General features: G+C 44.3%; 1 protein-coding gene across 1 annotated transcript in view; it reads left to right on the top strand.

The window, feature by feature from the left end:
• Nucleotides 1-22,049, top strand: part of LOC144768708 (serine protease 27-like) — a 132,278-nt gene that overhangs the window by 88,030 nt on the left and 22,199 nt on the right. The window contains exons 4-5 of the mRNA XM_078652574.1: nt 1,343-1,626; nt 3,328-3,497. Coding sequence (XP_078508700.1) covers nt 1,343-1,626; nt 3,328-3,497 — 454 coding nt within the window. The remainder of the gene's footprint in view (nt 1-1,342; nt 1,627-3,327; nt 3,498-22,049) is intronic.

Raw genomic sequence — 22,049 nt, 5'->3', positions numbered from 1 at the left:
TTTGTCATTGCTCTTCGCACCAAGGACATTTCTCACACACCTACTGCGCTGTCATTGAAGCATTTTTTATGTTTTGATAACTTTGAATTAATTGAAGTAACCATTTGGTACTTCTGAATTTATGGTGATATTGTCTGTGGGACCAGTGTACCTGTTCATGAACTAACACAAGGTCCAAGGTGACTTTCAGGTTTCCTTGTTAGTCCTAACTCAGGATCCCTTGTTGAGCACTGGCCTTGCTCTGCCTTCTATTGAAATAGTTCCCAGTTAGGCTTGTGCGTAATGTTTGTTGACAAGTGTTTTCTTGCACGAACCCCCATTTGTGGGCCACCTCAATGTTCCATAGTCTCCTATTTCCTTCTGCTTAAGTTGTCGACATAGTTTAACTTTGTGGGAGAGTTGTTTGCAGTAGAAATATCCTGTGACAAGGGACATACGCAAAGGAAAGGTTTGCAAGATCATTTATTCTTGGAAAAAAGATGAAAATGGGGGGCCTCAGACTGAAAATAATGCAAAAGTCTCAGTTTAAACACGGACAGGCTATCTGACGTAGCATTTGTAAAACTCGTGCTTCTGGTGAAAATTAAGCATGCACTGAGAGAGAAGCTACACAACGTGCCCACCACAGCACCAAACCATGCCCGTTTGTCGGTCTCCCACCACTGCCATTAATTGTAGCATGACCTGTGTGCAGCACATCGCAGAACAATTCGTGACTCTTGCCTCCAGGCAGGTCTCGAGGCACCTTTTGGTATTTGTCTTATGTTCGATTTGTTCTCCCACTGCTGCCTGCAGACTTTAGTAGACACTCTGAAGGTTACTTATCCCTGTTCACTCTCTCCTAGATGCTCTATTCTGCCAGTCTTTCTTCCTTTTCCTTTGGATCCTTACCTGATTCCTATGAAAAGAATCTCCCAAAAAGGAGTCCGAAAGCACCAATAAGACAGTCAGGCTCTGAAGCTGGGTAGACTCTGCACCATCACATGTTCTAAGACTCTCAGCCAACAGCCAGGAAGGTCCTCTTTGCCAGTTCTACGCGAGCCACTCTACAGCACAAGATGCAATGAGGACTGCATCTATCCTCCCTCCCCCCAATTATTGAGTCTGGTTCTGGCAACTTTTACCTTCCAAAGGCAGCAAAGACTCATAAAGCATTTCCCATATATGAGTTTACATAGGTGTATTTTTTCTTTTGAGAAAAAGATAGGCTCCAGTGACATTAGGCTTATGCAAGTAAAATATCGGTATCAAGAATCTGCACAGAAACACAAACTTTCTTGTATGTTTCCTCCTTCTGCCATTTTGTTTCTTCCTCTTGATTTTGCATTTTTTACTTTTTCAGAGGATATTCGACTTCTCGATACACAGCATGCCTGGGAGAGCATCAGCTTGTTAGTAGCAACTCTCATTCAGCCTGCTACAGTGTGACTCGGATCATAGTGCATCCCCTCTACAGTCAAGCGGGCAGCCCTGGAGACATACTCCTCCTCAAGCTGGACTCTGGGGTGGCCTTCACCTCCTACATCCTGCCTGTCTGCCTGCCGGAGACATCTGTCCAGTTCCCATCTGGGAAGGCGTGTTGGGTCACTGGCTGGGGGAATATCCGGTCTTCATCTGCAGGATCAGGTAAAGTAAATTGTTCACTAGTCATGGCCTAGTCAAGCTTGATCTACCAACAGTAGTGCTCATCAGCCTTGATCCTCTGCCGGGCTTAATGTGCTCCCTCAATTTTTCTCTTGCGCACTCTTTTCTCGCTGAGGTTAATTATTTGTTTGTAATTGACCTGGTTGAGTTCAGTACCCCCTACAGATTTTAACTTGTAACTTGGAGGTCACCTTTTCGGCTTCCAGCTGGGTGCACTCAACCTTTTCTTCCACTACAAAATGAATGCAATTGACTATGGTAATAACACCTTGTATTAGGGGCCCAAGAGCTAATTTTTTGTGTTTTGTTTTCCATATAGCATTAAAATGTTTTCAATTAGATATATGGAGTTTTATCGCTGTTGCTATTTTTGCTATTAAAATTGATTTATTTTACTCATCTGCTACTGTTAGGGTGACCAAATTCGGAAAATCGAAAACCGATAAAGCCACAGACATAAAAATAGGGCTAAATATTGCTCCCTCTCAATTGGATTTAAATGAACAACTCCCCTAGTTCTCCAAATGCTTTAGTGATGAGATCCAGGGGCAGGCTGGCAAACCAAGGCCTTTGGTGATGGACTTTCTAGATGCTGATTCACTCCACATTTCATCCCTTCATGAATGACACGATGTAGCATAGTATGCAGCTTAGAACAAGTGAGGTTCTGTACCTGGTTTGTTGAAAGGGCCGGTGTCGAAATGAGGCTGCACAACACGGATTAATGTAATTGCTCCCCGACCCTTTTCCCGAAACCCGGGAATTTTATGAACAAAGGTCTCTGGACGCTGGAACAGTACTTTAAAAACTGGGACTGTCGGGGCAAATCCAGGAAGTCTGGTCACCCTCCCTAATATGCATTATAAGGATAGTGGAAGATGCAGAGACATTCCACGATTACATAGACACTAATGCCCTGATTTAGATCTTGGCGGACTGGCTACTCCATCACAATGGTGACGGATATGCCATCGGCAGACTAATATAAATCTAATTATATTCTATGGGATTTATATTTTGGCGGACGGAATATCCTTTACTGTTGTGATGGAGTAAACCCTCCGCCAAGATCTAAATCGTGCCTCAAGTCATTGTATATAGTGACAGAACTCCAAAGTGACTTGACTGCTTAGATCCTCACATATTATATCACTCATGGCATGTTCCGTGACAGCATTGATTACATCCCCGATAACATCTGAAGTTACATCATTTGCATGGCGGAGGTATGAGTTACAGTTACTTAATGGGATGAGTAATAGTTACTTGACTCAACTATAACTGGCGAATTTCAGTGTTTTTATTTTAAAATGTTACATTGTAAGTGACAGTTTCACCTAATTATAATGCCACTTTAACCTTTGATTTTTCAGTGCATGTGTGTGCGTGTGTTTGTGTGAGTGTATGTAAGTGTGTGTGTGTATATATATATATATATATATATATATATATATATATATATATATATATATATATATATATATATATATATATATATATATATATAAAATATAATTTGTAACATTCATATTTTTGGCCAGTGTATTCATCTATCTGTATTAGTCTAAGATTAGCACATTGATTTGGCTTTAAGATATTTACTGTGCAGTTTCGTTGAGGAGAGTGCCATAACCTGCAAATGGCATTACATCAGTGGTAACTTTGTCACTTTCCTTCCTTAAGTGTCTCTTCCTTGGCCGAAGACCCTGCAGCAAGTGATGGTCCCTATCATTGACCAGAAGACCTGCGATAAATTCTACCACATTGGGTCAGGTCAGAGCTCCAACTCTCCGATAATCCTGAGCGACATGATATGTGCTGGCGACAAAGCAGGTGGAAAGGACTCCTGCCAGGTAGGCGGCCTTGTGGTACCAATAATCAGTTGGGAAGGAGGAGAAGGATCAGGTCAGAATGTGACCTCGAAATTTTTGTAATCTGGTTGGTACAACGAAATGCTTAGATGAGACCCAATGTTACTTCTAGTCTACTGAAAAGAGCATGCTCAAGCCAGAGGTGACCTCAAAGCTCCTTTAAGCCAATGTTTGGAAGACCTGAGGTCCTGGCGTGGTCTAACAAGGCCTCAGTGGGAGTAGCGATCCATCCAAGGAAGGAAACTCCTAGTTTTTGTAATTGTGTGAGGAGTGGAAATCAGTCCGGAAGTGAAATTGGGGTGTCTGTCTTAAGGGATGACTTTGACACCTCTCGTTCAACTCCGTCAGAAAGCAAGGCATGAAAACGAATATGTTGCATTTACACTTGCCTACAAATTTGGTGGCACATGAAACTTCGTTATGCTTCATTTTGCGTTAAAATTCTGCTCTGTTATGACTTTGTGCTTCCCTGAACTATGCCCCTCCCACTCCTGTTTCTCAAAGTTCATCTCTTCTATTCCACACCCTAGTCCTGACTGACATTTTCCTGTCCATTCTCAGTGTCCCTTTCTGCTATTCTGCCTCTCTCTACATTCACCCCCTGGCCCAGTTTTTCAGAAATCCTTCCAAACACACAAAAGATGATTACATGAAAGCTTGCAAATAGCCTAAATCACTGACAACTGATCTGGGTATTGTGGAAAAGTAAATTTTGCCATGTTATATGTGCCTACGCGTTCCCCATCTTATGCTATATGTGCATGATCGATATGCATGTATTCCCCTCTGATCGATTAAATACGCAATTACAGTTGTGTCCATCTCTAGTATGCCAGTTTCCAGTGATCATGAAAACAACGAATATCAGGCCTATGTAAACCTATGTTGCCATATTTCACAGTGTGCACGTTAATTCATTGAATTGTCCCCGTTTCTAGGCCTCAAAAGGGCCCAGATTCAGATTCAGCTCCAGTCTTCTGAACCCTCTCCGAGGAGCGATACAGCCCCCACCTGCATCCCTGACCCTTAGCTTACTTCATGCCTTGCAGTGCCCGGCCCGGCCTGGCTCTGCCTCCCAGTCTGCCAAGAGTATGTTATGCTTCCAGTTATCAGTCCAGCCCTCCTTCTCTGCATTCCTAAGCTACTGAATCGCATCAATAGTTTCCGTCATGGTCTAGCCTTTCTGTCTCCATGTAAGAGAAATACTGTATTAATATTCATAGAATATTCCTCGCACACACAATACATGTAGAATTATGCACGCATCAGTCCTAATGTCTAGTAGCCTTTGCCCTGATAACTTTTGGATTCTATCAATATGTACTCTAAACACCAGATACCAGATATGCCTTGGGTACATGTCGCTCTGACACTCCAGACTTTAGTCTCCTCTTCTAGCGCAGAAGTCATAGCCCCCAGTTCTCCCTGGTAACACGTCATTGCCCGTTTTCGCGCACCACTAGGTTAGAGGTCCCAGCTGCTCAGGTAGCCCCTTCCATGTTTCCGCCTCATTTATGACACTTCTGTTACGTTTACATCACATGTCTATGTCTACGCCCTGTACACGCCTTCTTGTTACATCATTTTGCCCTTATCTTTCGCGACTGCTACGAGTCACGCCTACTGCTACGCCTACTGTATTGAATGTAATGCAATTGTTTTGATATATATACTGTGCACCCATATTAAAAGTTACCCATTATTCCCAAGCTAGCCAATACCCAGTTTCCCTTGTCCCTTCCCGTGCAGCTGCCGTCCCGTGCTTCCAGGCTGTTCTGTCCTTTTCTCTTATGCCTGATTAAAGCCTGAAGACTCAAGATACCTCGAATCCTGACTCTTATTTATTGAGCTACCTGTTTTATTGCTTATACTGAAAAATAGTACCGGTAATTAATTATTTATTTACCACATAATGGCGCCCGAATAGGGACTTGCCCTTTCCCCACGCGCCGGAGAAGCCACGCAGGCCCCCTGATCCTCTGCAGCCGTGACGGAACCATACCGTGCACGTGCAGATATTTCTGCTTCAAGTATCCCTCAGGCCCACGGAGGAGACGGATGTTGCGGTCCAGCATCCAGACGAGGCGGTGAGGAACGCTGCGAGTCCCGACCAGAGCCCAAGCCGAGAGTCCAAGGTCCGAGGTATCCGGAGGCCCACCTGTAACTGAAGTCCGAAGTTCGTAGTCCGTCGTCGTAGCAGTCCAGTCCAGTCCGAGGCCTTCCGTTCTTGCTGCCCGGTGAGTACCGTTGCTGGGGTAGTATCTAGACAGGGTCAATTAATTTGTCTCTGGTCCGTGGGTTTGGGTACACAGATCCAACACGAAGTGTCCACCTAGGTGGATGCGGGTCCTGACGTGTCTCTTTATGGGACCGGTAAGTTCGTGCTGTTTTAGCAGTGCATCTAGTCATTCCAGTAAGTTCTGTTCTCAAGAAATTCAAGTGTTCTGTCCGAACCGTTATTTTAAATGTTATTTCATGTGTCTTCAATGTCGTGGTATGAGTGATTTGTTTTTCCAGTTATTATTGTGTTTACCGTGTATTGTATTGTGTCCAGACTTCAGCCTAAACTATGCCTCTATTCTCGAAGTTACGTCAGTTAAAAACCAGAAAGGGATTGTTAGAGGAAGCAGTTCCTGTCCCGCCGAGGGACAGTCCAGGTCATTTTATGTATCATAAGCATGGCTTAAGTGCCATATTATATCTAGACTTATGGGTGGAGTACACCAAGGAATTAGAAGAGAAATATAGATGGCCCGTATCAGGTACGTGGGATGGCGAGTGCATCATGCGAGTAGAAGAAGCATTATGGAAAAAGAAATCCAGACAGTCCCAAAAAGATGCCATCGAGTTATGGCGCAAAGAATCTCACAGAAGAACGGAAAAAGAAATCAGAAAGACAGAATTAAGTAGGGAATCCTCCGAAAGAGCCCAAGAAAGGGAATTAATCGAAGTAGGTGAACGAGTTAAAGCCGAACAGTCAGACAGACAGAGAAATGCCCTTATTAAGGGTATGTATCCTCTTCTTGCTGAGGGCTTGCCGAAAGCAACCCCGGAAGCACCATGTAATTTTCCGCCGCCATTAGTTCCGATTAAGTTACGTCACAAACCAACTGCAGCTGATATTTTTCTCTCGTCCTATTTGGACGACACAGTCCCAGAATATGCAAATCCTGTTCCGCCAGCTCCCGTAAATAATGTAATTCCTGTTCCTCCAGCCACTGGGGCACCGGTTACAGCACCTGTTACGGTACCCCCGGTCCAGCCTACAGTACATGTACCCGCTACATCAGTCACTCTCCCAGCACGTACGATACCCGTAGACGATTCTAGTCTAGGGGCCACGGGGGGGGAGTCCTCCTGGAACCCCGCCTCAACCCAGACGTATCACGCTACTCGAGCTACATGCACGAGCGTTACAGCGTTCGCCCAAACTTCAGTCAGTCGCCGATATCAAGCGAGCCCTTACCGAATGCAGTTATGATCCAGTCCCAGGCGATGATGATATGGTCCTGTATTCATTGCGTGTAAGACGGGTGACCGAATATTTGGACACCCTACCGAATATGAAAGGTTATCTAGACAGAATATATTGTTTCATCCGTACAGGAGTAGATCCAGGAAGTATTGGCGATGCCATGGTTCAAAGGAAAGTCGAGATTCAACTCATGCTTTTAAAGTTTCTAATTAATTGTTTAATAAGAGAACAAGATTATCCGGATAAAGATCCGGAAGAAATGAAAGTCCTGACCAGGTGGAGTGACCATATAGCCGAGGGAAGACACAAGACACAGAACTGTATAGAGAGTATGTACAAGAAAATCCGTAAGGAAATAATAAAGATACACGAGAAACGAGAAGCAGCACAAGTAACCGAGAAAGAAGACAACTCTTCTACTGAAGAGGTAGACGACGAGAATCCCTCCAGAATAGCGTATGTAGGTAGAACTAGACTTCCCGACCGACATTCATGCCTAGATCACAAGAAAGTTTTCCCTCCTCCAGCACCAGAACAAGGTTCTCTCGAACAAGTATTCCAAGCTACCGATCATATTCTGAAATCGCGAATCGGTTATAGTGAACTTAGTACCATGCATGAACAAGAACTAGCCCGATCAGCAGTCCGATGGACTACTGATTCTACCACTTTTCCAGACGAAATAGTGGCACAAATGTTTCTGAAACTGCCCCCAGCCGAGCAGCGACTGGTGGGTATGTATATGATCCAGCACCTCATTACATTGTATGAGGGACAGCATTCTGATCCAGGTCCGTTACATGATGTTCTGAACGAGTTACTCCAGTATAGATGGAGAGGTCTAGGTACCGGTTTAATTAGTATCATTCTAGAACAGCGCCACAAATATCGAACGTTTCTGAATCCGCATTTTGTTCATGTCTCACTTCCAGAAAGTAAATCATTTTACATAGATAGACAACATCCGTTACGAGAAGTACACCCGGTTAGGACAACGGGTGGTGATCTAGAACGAGTATTTGTTTACACCCCTATCACAAAGATGGAACTCTTAGAGATGAAAAAGTTAATTCCCTGTCACGACAAAGATCCAGCAGGGTTCCACCGAGAATTAAAAGACATGCTCCGTATGGGAGAATACACGTATCCTGATATTATTAAAATGTTAAAGGTCCTGTTGCCCGCAGGGGTATATGAAAAACTCAAGGAAAAAGAATGGGAGGTGGGAGAGAAAAAGATAGATTGGACAGCTCTAGAAGCTGAAGACAGTTCACGAGTACCAGGTACCGGTCTTGGGGGTAAAGTTAAAGAATTGCCCGAGTTATTGATCCAGGTTTTGCCAAGATTACTAGCCACGAAAAAGGAAGATTGGGATGCAATCTCAGCTTGTAAACAGAAACAGGAGGAAGACACTAGTGATTTTTATTCTAGATTTGAAAAATGTTTTATTATTAATAGTGGTCTGAAAACGAGTAGTGAATCGTACCCTCATCTTTTTGTTACCAAACTAGTCGAGAATTCAAGTCCACAAGTTAAAAATCGAGTTTTGAAAGTCGAAAGTAGTTGGCAAGCTAATACTCCGTCACAAATGCTCCAGATGCTCCAGTATCACCAAAACAGAATCAGGGAAGAGCAAGAACACGAAAGGAGACGTATGAAAGACACGAAAATGAAAGTATTAGTTGCACAATCTGTTCCACAAGACAGTCAGAAGAGGGGTCCGAATCAAGCCAGTCATCCTGCAGCTCCCGTTAAAGGGACCTGCAATTACTGTAAACAGCCAGGTCATTTTATAAACGAGTGTGCAGTTCTGAAACACAACATAGCTACTGGTAAGACTAAAAAAAGACCACGTCCGCCTAGACATGAACAAGTTTCACAGACTTCTCAGTCACCCCAGAATGCACAACAGACAGTTCCAGCATCGCAGCCTATCGCTGCAACACAGCATGTTACACAGCAGATGTACCAGTATGCACAGACAGAATATCCAGATTATCAGCCATATTCATGAAACAGCCTAGAGAGGGAGGTAGGCTTGCCTCTCATCGAGATACCTGTAGATCAAGAGGGTCCCTATGTACACAGTCAAGTATTAGGGAAAGACAGAAAGTTTTTGATTGATACAGGGGCAAGTAGGACTACTATCAGTCATGACGAGGTTCCAGGGGCTCCGCTCTCAGGCTCTAAAAATGTTTCCCTTGGATTTTCAGGAAAGCCGATTGTTAATGAAATTTCGAAACCAGTTTCTCTAGAAGTTGGTCCATTGTCCCGAACTACTGATTTGTTACTCACGAAATCATGTCCAGAAAACTTGTTAGGCATTAAGACATTAAAAGAATTAGGTGCAGTAATTTGTTGCTCCCCAGAAGGGGTCCGTTTGTTTCTGAGAGACTTTAAAGGTCATTATGTATTGCGTGATTTTGATCCAAGATTATTGAATGTACCACAGCATTTATGGGCGCAAGGTCCAACTGATGTAGGTTGTATGCACATCACACCCCATCGTGTGACTCTCAAGCAAGGTATAGTTTTGCCACGAATCAGACAGTACAGATTGCCACCTGAGGCTGTAGCAGCCTTATCCAAAATTATTGACGAGCTCATTGCTCAAGGAGTGGTTGTAGAAACTGACTCCAATGTATGTAATTCTCCTATCATTCCAGTCCTGAAACGTACTGATCCAAATGCACCTCCAGTATATCGATTAGTGATTGACCTTCGGGAGCTTAATAAATGTATCATACCTCAGTATCCAGTAGTCCCAGATATTTCTTCCCTATTAACAGCCATTGATTCTGAAGCTACGTTCTTCACAGTTATCGATCTCAAGAACGCATTTTTCAGTGTCCCCATTCATCCAGACAGCCAGTACCTTTTCGGTTTTTGTTTAAATGGAAGGAGCTATAAATTCACACGAGCTCCTCAAGGTTTCACAGAAATCCCTAGTATTTACAGTCAAGCACTTAAGAGACAACTAGACAATATTCACATGCCAACTGACACTGCCCTGCTCCAGTATGTCGATGATCTACTGATCACAGCCCGTTCTGAACGTGACTGCGAGCGTGCGTCACTTACAGTTCTGTATTTTCTGGCCGAGCAGGGGCACAAGGTGTCCCCTTCCAAATTACAATTCTGTGTCCAGCAAGTGGTATACTTAGGACACTTACTGTCCAAGTGGGGTAGGCAGTTGACACCAGACCGTATCCAGTTAATAGCGAGTCTTCCACAGCCCAAGACACAGAAGGAGGTACGAGCTTTTATCGGCCTCACTTCTTACTGCAGACAATGGATTCCTCAGTATGCATTTCTAGCCAAGCCACTGATACAGTTAACGACACAGGAGGCAGCCGTATCGACTGTCCTCCCTTGGACCCAGGAACATACACTTGTATTCAATGAATTAAAGAAAGCCTTATGCCAAGCACCTGTTCTAGCGACACCGAACTACAGTAAGCCTTTTACACTTTTTGTTACAGAACGTGATGGTACTGCATTATCGGTTCTCACACAAGATCAAGCAGGACAGTACAAGCCCTGTGCTTATTTCTCGAGCACATTAGATCCAGTAGCCCAGGCGCTGCCTGCGTGCCTCAAGTCAGTTGCAGCCACAGCTCTAGCAATCAGACAAAGTGATTCCATAGTGTTAGGACATTCCCTGACAGTACAAGTTCCACACTCCGTGGAAGTTCTTTTAAACCGAACCCAGACTCAACACTTGACCATTGCACGTTTAACAGGTTATGAACTGACACTGTTCCAGCCACACATAGAAATCAGACGCTGCAACATTCTAAATCCAGCCACACTGTTACCGTCAGTTACTCCAAATCCGGCCACACATGACTGTGTGGAAGTTGTCAACACTATGACAAAGCCAAGACAAGACCTGACAGACATTGCATTACCTAACCCCGACCTGACACTTTATGTGGATGGTTCATGTATGAGAACAAGTACAGGAGAACTAGTAGCCGCGTATGCAGTGACTACTGAAACCGAAGTTATAGAAACACATCGTATTGACACCCTGTCTGCTCAAGCAGCAGAGCTAGTCGCTCTGACCCAAGCCTGCATACGTGCCAAGAACCTGAAAGTAAACATATATACAGATTCACGTTACGCATTCGGAGTCGTACACGACTTTGGAGTGCTCTGGCAGGAGAGAGGTTTCATGACTTCTCATGGAACCAAGATTCAGCATGGTCTCCTCATTCAAGCTCTGTTAGATGCAATACATTTACCGACAGCTATCGCTATCATGAAGTGCAAGGCACATACGAAAGTTACTGACATCATTTCCCAAGGTAACGATCTAGCAGATCGAACAGCCAAGCTTACAGCTCAGGCTTCAGACATTCTAGTTAACACGACACAGACACTCACTCCAGATCCGACTACTTGTATGACAGTTAAGGACCCTACACAAGATGTCATAGACATACAGTTACATGCTACTCCCGAAGAAATCAAGAAATGGTCCGAACAAGGAGGGGTCCAGACAGATCAAGGATGGTTGACGAAGGGAAAAGCCACATGGTTTCTCCCCGACTCTATGGTTCAAGTCATTATTAATACCGCACATAGTCCAGCACATCTAGGAGAGAAAGCTATGTTAGACAGTATTCAGAACCTTTGGTTCAACAAACACTTACGAGCTGCAGCCAAGCAGAAAGTCCGTACCTGTATGATATGTTGTCAGTTCAATCCAGGTAAAAGTGTCCCGGTGGAACAAGGTGGATTCCAACCCCCTGACCACCCTTTTGAAGTCCTCCAGATGGATTATATTCAGATGGAGCGATGTCGAGGTTTTAAGTATGTCCTCGTAGTTGTATGCGCTTTGTCCAGGTGGACAGAAGCATATCCAGTTCCAGATTACACAGCCGCGACCACTGCCAGGCAGTTGGTTCGTGAATTCTTTCCCCGCTATGGACTCCCTAGGGTCGTGTATTCAGATAACGGCCAGCCATTCTCATCTGAGCTCATGAACAGGTTTCCCTTCTGTTAGGGTACCAGTGGAAGTTCCATTGTGTGCGCCATCCTGAAGCAGCCGGTCTCGTAGAGAGACATAATCAGACTCTGAAAATCCGCATTGCTAAAATTTGTAGAGAAAAAGGTGTAGACTGGCTATTTGCCCTGCCAGTTGCTTTATTTTTTATGAGGATGGTTGCACATTCCAGATCAGGTCTGTCCCCGTATGAGGTCGTATTCGGCCGCCCCCCAAACATGTGGGGTACACCTAGACCCCGCAGTATTACCGATGTTTCCAGTAATATGCTGACAGATTACCTAGCTTCCTTGATGTCTGCCCTACACTCTTGTCGTTCACAGGTTGCCGCCGCATTTCCAGACAACACCGAGGTGAAACCGCATGAAGTCATTCCAGGCGACCTGGTGTTGATGCGGAATTTTGATCGTTCAAGTCCGCTGGAGCCCCGCTGGAAGGAGCCCCGCCTCGTTTTACTAACAACAAGGACCGCAGTAAAGCTCGAGGGGAGAAAAGGATGGGTCCACCTGACCCACATAAAGAAATTCCATGGACTACCAGAAAAGACTTTTGCTAAGGACTGCCTCATTCCAAAAGACTGCCTAAAAACAGACTCTGAACTTGACTCTGAACTCAAAATTCCCTTGTTAGAGAAAACTCCGCAACAGGAGTATAAACAGAAACTCCGGTCTAGTAAAATAAGTCAGCCAGTTTAATTGTCTAAGTCCCTCTCGGGTGAAACGGTTAGACAGGTCCCTGACATGTATGAGATAGACCCCCATAGTGAGAGAGTTAGTCAAAACTCTATAAGATGTATCATTGTTCTAAGTTTTTTATTATTTTTGAGTCTTATGGTTACCTGCACAAGTTATGCTTTACATTTATGTTTTCCAGTTTCACATGTACATATGTTTTCTAACACTACAGTAGAGCACACATTTAGTGATCTGCCTCCTCACGAGCTATCCTATCGTCTTGCTATGCGAAATAATACATTCATCCGGATGTTGCATTATTCACACCAGACCAGCAATGCCACTAATTGTTGGGTGTGTGGTCGACTCCCCCCTTTCCAGACTCCGAAGGGAGTTCTGCCACTCTTTCCTTATCCGTTTTCACATAATGGTTCGTGTGGAGCATGGTCCACGTTAACATCATCCTCAAATGATATGTCCCTTCTGAATAGAACATGTTTTCCAGATAAGCAAGGTCTCTCCCATAGAACAGGGTTAGATCTAGAAAATGAAGTATATGATTTAGGTAATTATTCTTCGAATTTTATGGTCCTGAATGTTCAGTCTGATACTACTCCAGATTTACCTGCCATTTCAGTACTACCAGTCAAAGGCGAATTATGTGTCAGAAAGAATGGTTCCGCACATGTAGGACATAGTGATTGTACTACTACTATCGAGTATAGTGACAGTGGGAAATCTATTTTCAAAGCCTCACGTCATTCTTATTTTGTTTGTGGTCAGACCGCATATGTTCGTCTGCCCCTCGATTGGGATGGAACATGTTATATTGCCTTCCTACTGCCACCAGTTTTTCTAGCCCCATCTGATTATCACAGAAACACACATCTAGTACACGTCCGACATAGAAGGGAGATCGAGTCCCCAATTGTCGATCAAACTGAAACTACTCTAGAACAATATCAAGACTTCAATAAAGGTTTCTTCTTCTTTATAGGACCTATCCAGAATAGTAAGCTAATACGTAGATTAACCAGAATCCTTGAAGCAGTAGTGAATGACACTACTTCCGCTCTAGGTAACTTAACCGAAGAGCAATCTGCTATGAGATTTGTCGTGCTCCAAAATCGTCTCGTTCTTGACGTCATACTGGCCGATAGAGGAGGAGCATGTAGAGTCATCGGATCTAGTTGCTGCATTTTCATTCCTAATAACGTTTATTCAGCTATAACCAGACTTCATAAAATTTCCCATCAGTTACACCAGAATCCAGGCACCTGGACATGGTCCGGTTGGCTCTGGAGTATCATATCTGCTTGGGGATGGAAAGTATTGTCATTCCTAGGTGTAGCAGTAATGATCATATTCAGTTGCTGCCTCTGTATACAATGTGGCCCTGCGATTTGCGGCATGTGTGCTACCTCTTGTATCCCCAGTCCTAAGTCCCGTTCCAAGACAATTCGAGACGAACAAATGATGCTATATGAAATGATAGATGGTATCATGAATATTGATGTTTCCTGATGGAAACGTAGGGCACAAGGAGGGAATGTGGAAAAGTAAATTTTGCCATGTTATATGTGCCTACGTGTTCCCCATCTTATGCTATATGTGCATGATCGATATGCATGTATTCCCCTCTGATCGATTAAAGACTCAATTACAGTTGTGTCCATCTCTAGTATGCCAGTTTCCAGTCATCATGAAAACAACGAATATCAGGCCTATGTAAACCTATGTTGCCATATTTCACAGTGTGCACGTTAATTCATTGAATTGTCCCCGTTTCTAGGCCTCAAAAGGGCCCGGATTCAGATTCAGCTCCAGTCTTCTGAACCCTCTCCGAGGAGCGATACAGCCCCCACCTGCATCCCTGACCCTTAACTTACTTCATGCCTCGCAGTGCCCGGCCCGGCCTGGCTCTGCCTCCCAGTCTGCCAAGAGTATGTTATGCTTCCAGTTATCAGTCCAGCCCTCCTTCTCTGCATTCCTAAGCTACTGAATCGCATCAATAGTTTCCGTCATGGTCTAGCCTTTCTGTCTCCATGTAAGAGAAATACTGTATTAATATTCATAGAATATTCCTCGCACACACAATACATGTAGAATTATGCACGCATCAGTCCTAATGTCTAGTAGCCTTTGCCCTGATAACTTTTGGATTCTATCAATATGTACTCTAAACACCAGATACCAGATATGCCTTGGGTACATGTCGCTCTGACACTCCAGACTTTAGTCTCCTCTTCTAGCGCAGAAGTCATAGCCCCCAGTTCTCCCTGGTAACACGTCATTGCCCGTTTTCGCGCACCACTAGGTTAGAGGTCCCAGCTGCTCAGGTAGCCCCTTCCATGTTTCCGCCTCATTTATGACACTTCTGTTACGTTTACATCACATGTCTATGTCTACGCCCTGTACACGCCTTCTTGTTACATCATTTTGCCCTTATCTTTCGCGACTGCTACGAGTCACGCCTACTGCTACGCCTACTGTATTGAATGTAATGCAATTGTTTTGATATATATACTGTGCACCCATATTAAAAGTTACCCATTATTCCCAAGCTAGCCAATACTCAGTTTCCCTTGTCCCTTCCCGTGCAGCTGCCGTCCCGTGCTTCCAGGCTGTTCTGTCCTTTTCTCTTATGCCTGATTAAAGCCTGAAGACTCAAGATACCTCGAATCCTGACTCTTATTTATTGAGCTACCTGTTTTATTGCTTATACTGAAAAATAGTACCGGTAATTAATTATTTATTTACCACAGTATAATTCAAGTCCATCATTTTGATGCACTGTGCAGGCTAGACAAATACCCACCTTATGAAAATTAGTACTGATCCTGCTTCACATGGGAACCCAAGGAACCCAAAACTGGTATCAGCCCTACTGCCCCCCCCATTCCCTCAGTAAAGTATAGCATGAGTCCTGCAGTACAGCGAGCAAGGGATGAATATCTGGGCGTGGCCTTGGCTACTTAGTGCACCAAAGGGATCAGAGGAATGTATAAATAAACTAGCAGCCCGTCCCAACGATGTCCGGGAGCAATTAGGCTTCAGGGCCCCCGCCCGCCCTGACGTTGTCCGTGGGTCCCCCGGAGCCTTCCTCCATATATTGCAGTATTATACCTCTATGTTTACTTTGTACGCTTTTGTAACCTGCACACGTAACTTTTTCCTCCTGTAATGCACCGTTTGGCTCACTTTTTTAATGCTTCGTTTGCTTCCTCTTGCTCACGATGTACGCTTTTGTGACCTGCACACGTAACTTTTTCCTCCAGTAATGCACCGTTTGGCTCACTTTTGTAATGCTCCGTTTGCTTCCTCTTGCTCACGATTTTCATTTTTGCTTAATTTTTCCGCCACTCACCGCTCCTAAATAAATAACCTACCTCATCCGCCGCTCACTGCTCCTCCCCGCCTGTCCGCCGCTCCTCACCGCCTGTCCGCCGCTCCTCCACGCGCCATGTCCGCCGGTCCTCCTTGCGCTCCTGGACGCCGCTCCTCCCCGCGCTCCTCACGTCGGGCACGCATGTCGCGGCCGGCGCTTCTTCCAAGGGACTACTTTTTTTTCGGTACATTTTTTAAATAACGTATATTTATTACGTTTATATAGCCTATGTCCATCTGCACACCCTGACGATTACAACAATGTATCGGGTGAGTGGATTGGCGCTGTGGTTCCCGAGTTTACCCGCCTCAAAGGTTCAAAGTTCTTCCTTTATAATAGTAGTATAGATGCATTTTTGTATGATTAATTAAAATCATTACAAAACTAGTTAAAACAATAATATTAACCATAATTCAACCCAGTAATTGTCAAAAAAATTACATTGCAGGCCACTTATATAAATAGGAAATCTATAGCGAAGTAAGAATAGGCAGCGTATATTTTAGGAAACAACCAGTTAATTGTGAGATTGGTCCATTTAATCAGCTAAAAATGCTTCTTGACGTCTGCTTATATTCAGTTTTATAAAAATCGTTCGAAGCCAGATCTTCTTAAAACTGAGATCTGCAGGAGCAGACTATATGTATCAAAGTTTAGTTTGTCGGACCACAAAACAACTAGTGCAGTCAACCTCTTCATTAAGTCTACTATACAGTGGCGTCATAATGGGATTAATCCAAACCGGAGTCCTATCAAATCCCTCTTTTACTTATGGATACCTGTAAATCCAGCTATTTTTATTTTATCTGCATTTCATATGATTTGGAACCATCCAAATGTGGTTGCCTGTCTCAACGCGTACCCTATCGTCGTATAAAGATTGCGGCTTTGCTTGCTTTTATATACATTTTCTAGCTGCCATTTTGGTAATTCTTTCTTCCATATCTCCTCGAACTGCAAAGCTTTACTTCTTGCATAAAAGCACTTTAGGGTTCACCTCATTGGCTAGCGATTGCCGCAGTATTGCTTTCAAAGAATTTGGAGGTGCATTTCCTATTTTCTCACATTAGAACAGTAATGTGGCTTGTAACGCATATCATATGGTAGGCACATGCTATGCACTGCTATCGGGTAGATGGAATAGTAATATGTATGCTCAACATTGCATTCATTCAAGCCACTTGAAAATTTGCCTAATGAAAGCTATCAGACCATTAGTAAGGGTAGACATTAATTTGCTGGAAGCAAGCCAAAACATCGCTCCCATAATGAGCCCTGTAATTATATTAAACTGCTTAATAAAGGTACCGTTAGACACCAGTGATTTTGACTTAAGTTCCGCCTGGTGGGTTCAAGCCATACACCTATAAATGCATAGCTGTTTTTTTTGTTTGAATATTTTTATTAGGGTTTTACATTACAGATTTCCATGTGAGACTTCAGACATGTCACAGTTTAACCATTATGTATGCAGTTGTTGAGCATCAGCGATAGTTACAGAATAACAATTCCATTTAGTTTCTAACTCTCCAAGTACGATAACATATCATCACCCACAGAACTATTACTGATTTGTCCCGTTGTGTGGTGAGGTATCCTGCTGTGTCTGGTCCCTTGTGCTACATGGTGGCGAGGATTGGTACAGCACCCTCCCCTCTGTGTATGCAATCCCCTGTAGTGTGTCTGGTCATTGGTTCTCTACGGGTAAGTCTGCTTCCAAACTGCCGATAGAAACTCAACTGTAAACCGTGGGAAGAAACACCTCCTGAAAAGGGAGGGAGGGGCGCAGAGGGCGGGCAAGTGGTTGTGACGAGTGGTGCCTTAAAGGGCTACTGGTCTGAAGGGTGAGCCATGGGTTTATCAGGGGGGAGATGAGCGGCCACGGGGATGGACAATGGTCCCAGTGGCATTGTCTATCTGCCCTATTCTACCCTCCTATCTGGGTATCACTCGGCCGGTGTTGGGATTTGCGACATGGGAGGCAGGGAAGGGGCGCAGGGCGGGGGCTGAGTTGCCTCAGGTGTCTCCCTTGCCGTCGTCGCCTGTTTCAATTGAATTAATAACTGCGCCCACTCCATTGATACTGAGTGTTTGCGTGTACCCTTTACTTCTTCCACTCTCAAGGTCCTCAAGACCTCCGCAAGTGGTGGGCAAATCAGTTCAGTTCAGTTCAAAAACTTTATTGCGGTTAGTTTTAACAATAAAAGCATATACAAATACAATGTACAGTTTTCAAACATATCAATAATATTTTGAGATCAATTCATATATAAAATACATCGTCTTAAATTCATCGAAGTGGGAAGAGATAAGATATTAAAAGCTGTAAAAATTTAAATTAGACTACAAATACTTGTAAAATGTCCCTTGATGAACTCCTTCACTCCCTACGTCTCTACGATAGAACTGGGTGCAATATGTATATCAATTTTAACTGAGCAGATTCCTTCGAGTTAACCACATTGAGAACAAGAACTTTGCTACAGCGGCCACTATCACTGCGTTGGTGTCAGATTTCAATATCCGGAAAAAAGCGAGATAGTTCTTAATACCTAAATTGTTACACAACTGGATTATCCACTTTCTCCGGATATTGCCATAGGCCGGACAGAAGAGGGTAACATGAAGAAGGGTTTCATCCTCTATTCGACAGCCTGGGCATGGGCGTGCAGGACCCCCCCGTCCACCTGTCAGTCGTTGAATATAAAGGCAGGGTTCCGTATCTAAATTGGAGATAAAGCTTCTTCGCTAAGGTCGGTTGTATGGCATCTATCTCCTGTTAAAAACTATAATGTGACTTATAATCCAGGAAGGCATCAGTTAGGCTTGAAGGTTTAACTGAGCAATATACTTTCCTTAGATTAAAGTCTTTTATAGTGTGAGACAAGGTTTTCATGGAAATAGCTGAGCAGGAGGCCTCAGGATTGGATCAGAGATTCTCGTGCCCAATCAGGGTAAAAGACTGCCTTACAAAAGATAACCAGGGAATCCTGCCTGCGCCAAAAGAGGGCATCACCACCTTTAATTCCTCCTAGCTCGCCAACTCCAGAGTACTCCACAGCCTCCTCCAATAAAGGAGTGGACGTGAGGCGATGGCATCTGCAATCGGGCGGATATTCAAATCCAGCCTGAGCGGGACTAGCGGAGTGTTTCTTGGCAAGGTCAAGATTTGCCTGATAAAGTTATTTTCTGTAATGGATAGCTCGTATGATAAGTGCCCCCAAAGTTCCGCCCCATAAAGGGATGAAGACCTAGCTTGAACTTTGAATATTTCGAGTGGGGCACTTACTATTTTTTGCACACAGTTTTTTTGAACTTTTAAAATCCCCCCTATGGCCTGGGTTAGTCTTAGATTGGCCTTGGCCATTTGTGGACCCCACCCCATTTTGTCATTCAGAGATAGACCTAGATAGTCAAAAATTGGGACCCTTTCCAGGGGTCTGCCTTCCATCGTAGGATGGGGACAATTTATGGTACTAACATTGAATACCATGTACTTGGTCTTGTCGATGTTAACCACCAGGTGTCTTTTATTACAAAAGTTAATGAACTGGTTCAGCACCCGCTGCATGCCCATTGGTGATTTAGAAAGCAGCAGGGTGTCTTCCGCAAACATTAATGCAGGAAATCTTTGTGAAGCCAGTTTTGGGGAATCGATGTCTTTGATAGTGAGGAGGTCTTCTATAAGCCCGTTGAGAAAGAGGGAAAAGAGGGTTGGGGCGAGCACACAACCCTGCCTGACCCCCTTCTCTCCCGGGAACGGCCCCGTTAATTGGCCATACTTGCCAAAGCGAACTCTGGCAAAGGTGCCTTTGTGAAGATGTTTAAATTGATAGCATAAGTATGGTGGAACCCCCATAGCTAGTAAGATGGTCCAGAGCTGGTTCCGGTCTACCATATCAAATGCGGACTTCAGGTCCACGAAGGTTAAATATAGGCTTCCCCCATCCAAAACAACATGCTTCCAGTAAAGGACCTGGAGCCGGAATAATTGGTTAAATGTTGACGTTTTGGCCCTAAAGCCCGCATGAAGCTGGGTCAAAATATTATTATCGTTGATCCAGTCCTGTAAACGCTGTAAAAGAAGCCTAGCATAGATTTTCTGGCTCACATCAATAAGGCTGATAGGCCTATAATTTGATGGTTCAAGCGGAGAACCCTTCTTATAAATGGGGATTATCTCCGCCCCCAACCAGGTACACGGGAGAGGTAACCCCTGAAGAATCGCATTGTATAATGATAAAAGGTATGGGACCCAAACTATCGGTTCGTCTCTAAAGAGGTCACCCGGGATCCTATCCAGCCCCGGAGCTTTATAAGGTTGCAGGCTAAATACAGCCGTTTGAACCTCGGCCAGAGAGAAGGGTGCTGTACACCACATGGGGTCCGGGCCAGAAGGCTTAGAGGGGCCTCACTTCTCGATGTAAGGGGGATAGAGTAGAGCTCTTTAAAATGTAGAGACCAAGATTCTTCGGGGATGTTTGGGTCAATCGTGGTCTTACCTTCTGGTTTCCCGGTATGAACGAGATTCCAGAAGGTCCTTGGATCTTTTGCCACAAGTGCAGATCTGATGGCTTGCCATCGTTCGACTTCCCACTCTGATTTTGCATTAAAAACAATTTGCTTGTATGCCTGCCTGGCTTCGGTTACAGATATCTTATTACCTTGTTTAAGTGCCGAAAGCAGTGCACACTTCGCATCCCTATAGCCCCTATTAAACCAGGAGTTTCTTTCACCTTGCGTTCTAGGCTTGATGGGGGCTGTTTTATAAAAACAGTCTGCCAATATTGCAGTTAGATCCTTATGTATTCCAGAAAAGTCACTACCCACACCATTTTCAGAGGGGATATCAATAGTTAAATTTGCCCTTTCTAGCAAGGGAATTAATCTCAAATACATTTTAGCCATTTTTTCTGTGGACAGCTTCATAATTGCCCATCGAATTCTCCTCCCTCCTTGAATTATTCTGATGTCACTCGTCGAAGGGGTTGCCCTATCTTGGCCCTCATTGGTCAGGTGAAAGTCCATCTCTATGGCCAGGGGGTTGTGATCACTTTCCGTACGGCTGGTTATATGAAAATTGAGGACTCTAGGCCACAATGCCATACTAACCATAAAGTAATCAATTACAGAAGAGTGCCCCATTCCACTGTAAGTTGACTGCCCTGGACTATCCCCCTGAAATCGCCCATTACAAGCTCTAATAGAGAACGAATAGGTGAGGGAGGTTAGCTGAAGATGCAGGGCTGACCAATATTTTGCTGGGTAGATGTTTGGGGGCGGGATTAGCCAAGTTTCGTCTTCTTCTGATGTAATCTGGGAAACACCATTAAGTGGTTCGAAGTGACAATTAAAGTCTCCTCCAACCAGCAGTACAACGTCACCCGGGAGAGAGTGTAATAAAGTGTTCAGAGAGTCTAAAGTCTGGGAGGTTCCTCCTTATCGAACTTGCCGCGAATAGATATTAATAAGCGCCAGTTTTGGTGTTTTGATATGGGATATAAGCATACATGTCAGATCAGAACTGTTGGTATCAATTCTTTTCATCGTGAATCCAAGGTGAGCAGCTACCCATATGCACAGCCCCCCTGATGGTCTACCTCTTGGGCCCTTTGTAGCTGGCTCCATATAGGTAAAATATCCCAATCTGTGCGTAGGATTGAGAGCCCAAGTTCCCTGGAATAGGCAGATCCCGTGGAGATCTACAAAAGCGCACCAGTCAGGAATTTCTAAGTTGGCAGCAAGCCCCGCTATATTCCAGGATAAAAATTTTAGGGTCCCATTTTGGGGGGACGGCCTAGTTTCTGTTTTGACCCAATGACCCAAATTATTAGATCCCCCCGCTACAGTGCTGGGCACGTGTTGGACTAAATCTAGATGTAAAGACAAGCTTTCAACAAGGGGTGCGGCATTTTGGGACTTAAATAGTATGGAGATTGGTGGAATAACCACGGTCTCCCTCGTGGCCAGGGGCGATTTTCCCCCA

This window comes from Lissotriton helveticus, chromosome 7, assembly GCF_964261635.1.
Source record: "Lissotriton helveticus chromosome 7, aLisHel1.1, whole genome shotgun sequence".
Taxonomy (NCBI): domain Eukaryota; kingdom Metazoa; phylum Chordata; class Amphibia; order Caudata; family Salamandridae; genus Lissotriton; species Lissotriton helveticus.
Note: the sequence above shows the minus strand (reverse complement) of the source record. Positions and strands in the feature narration are given on the sequence as shown.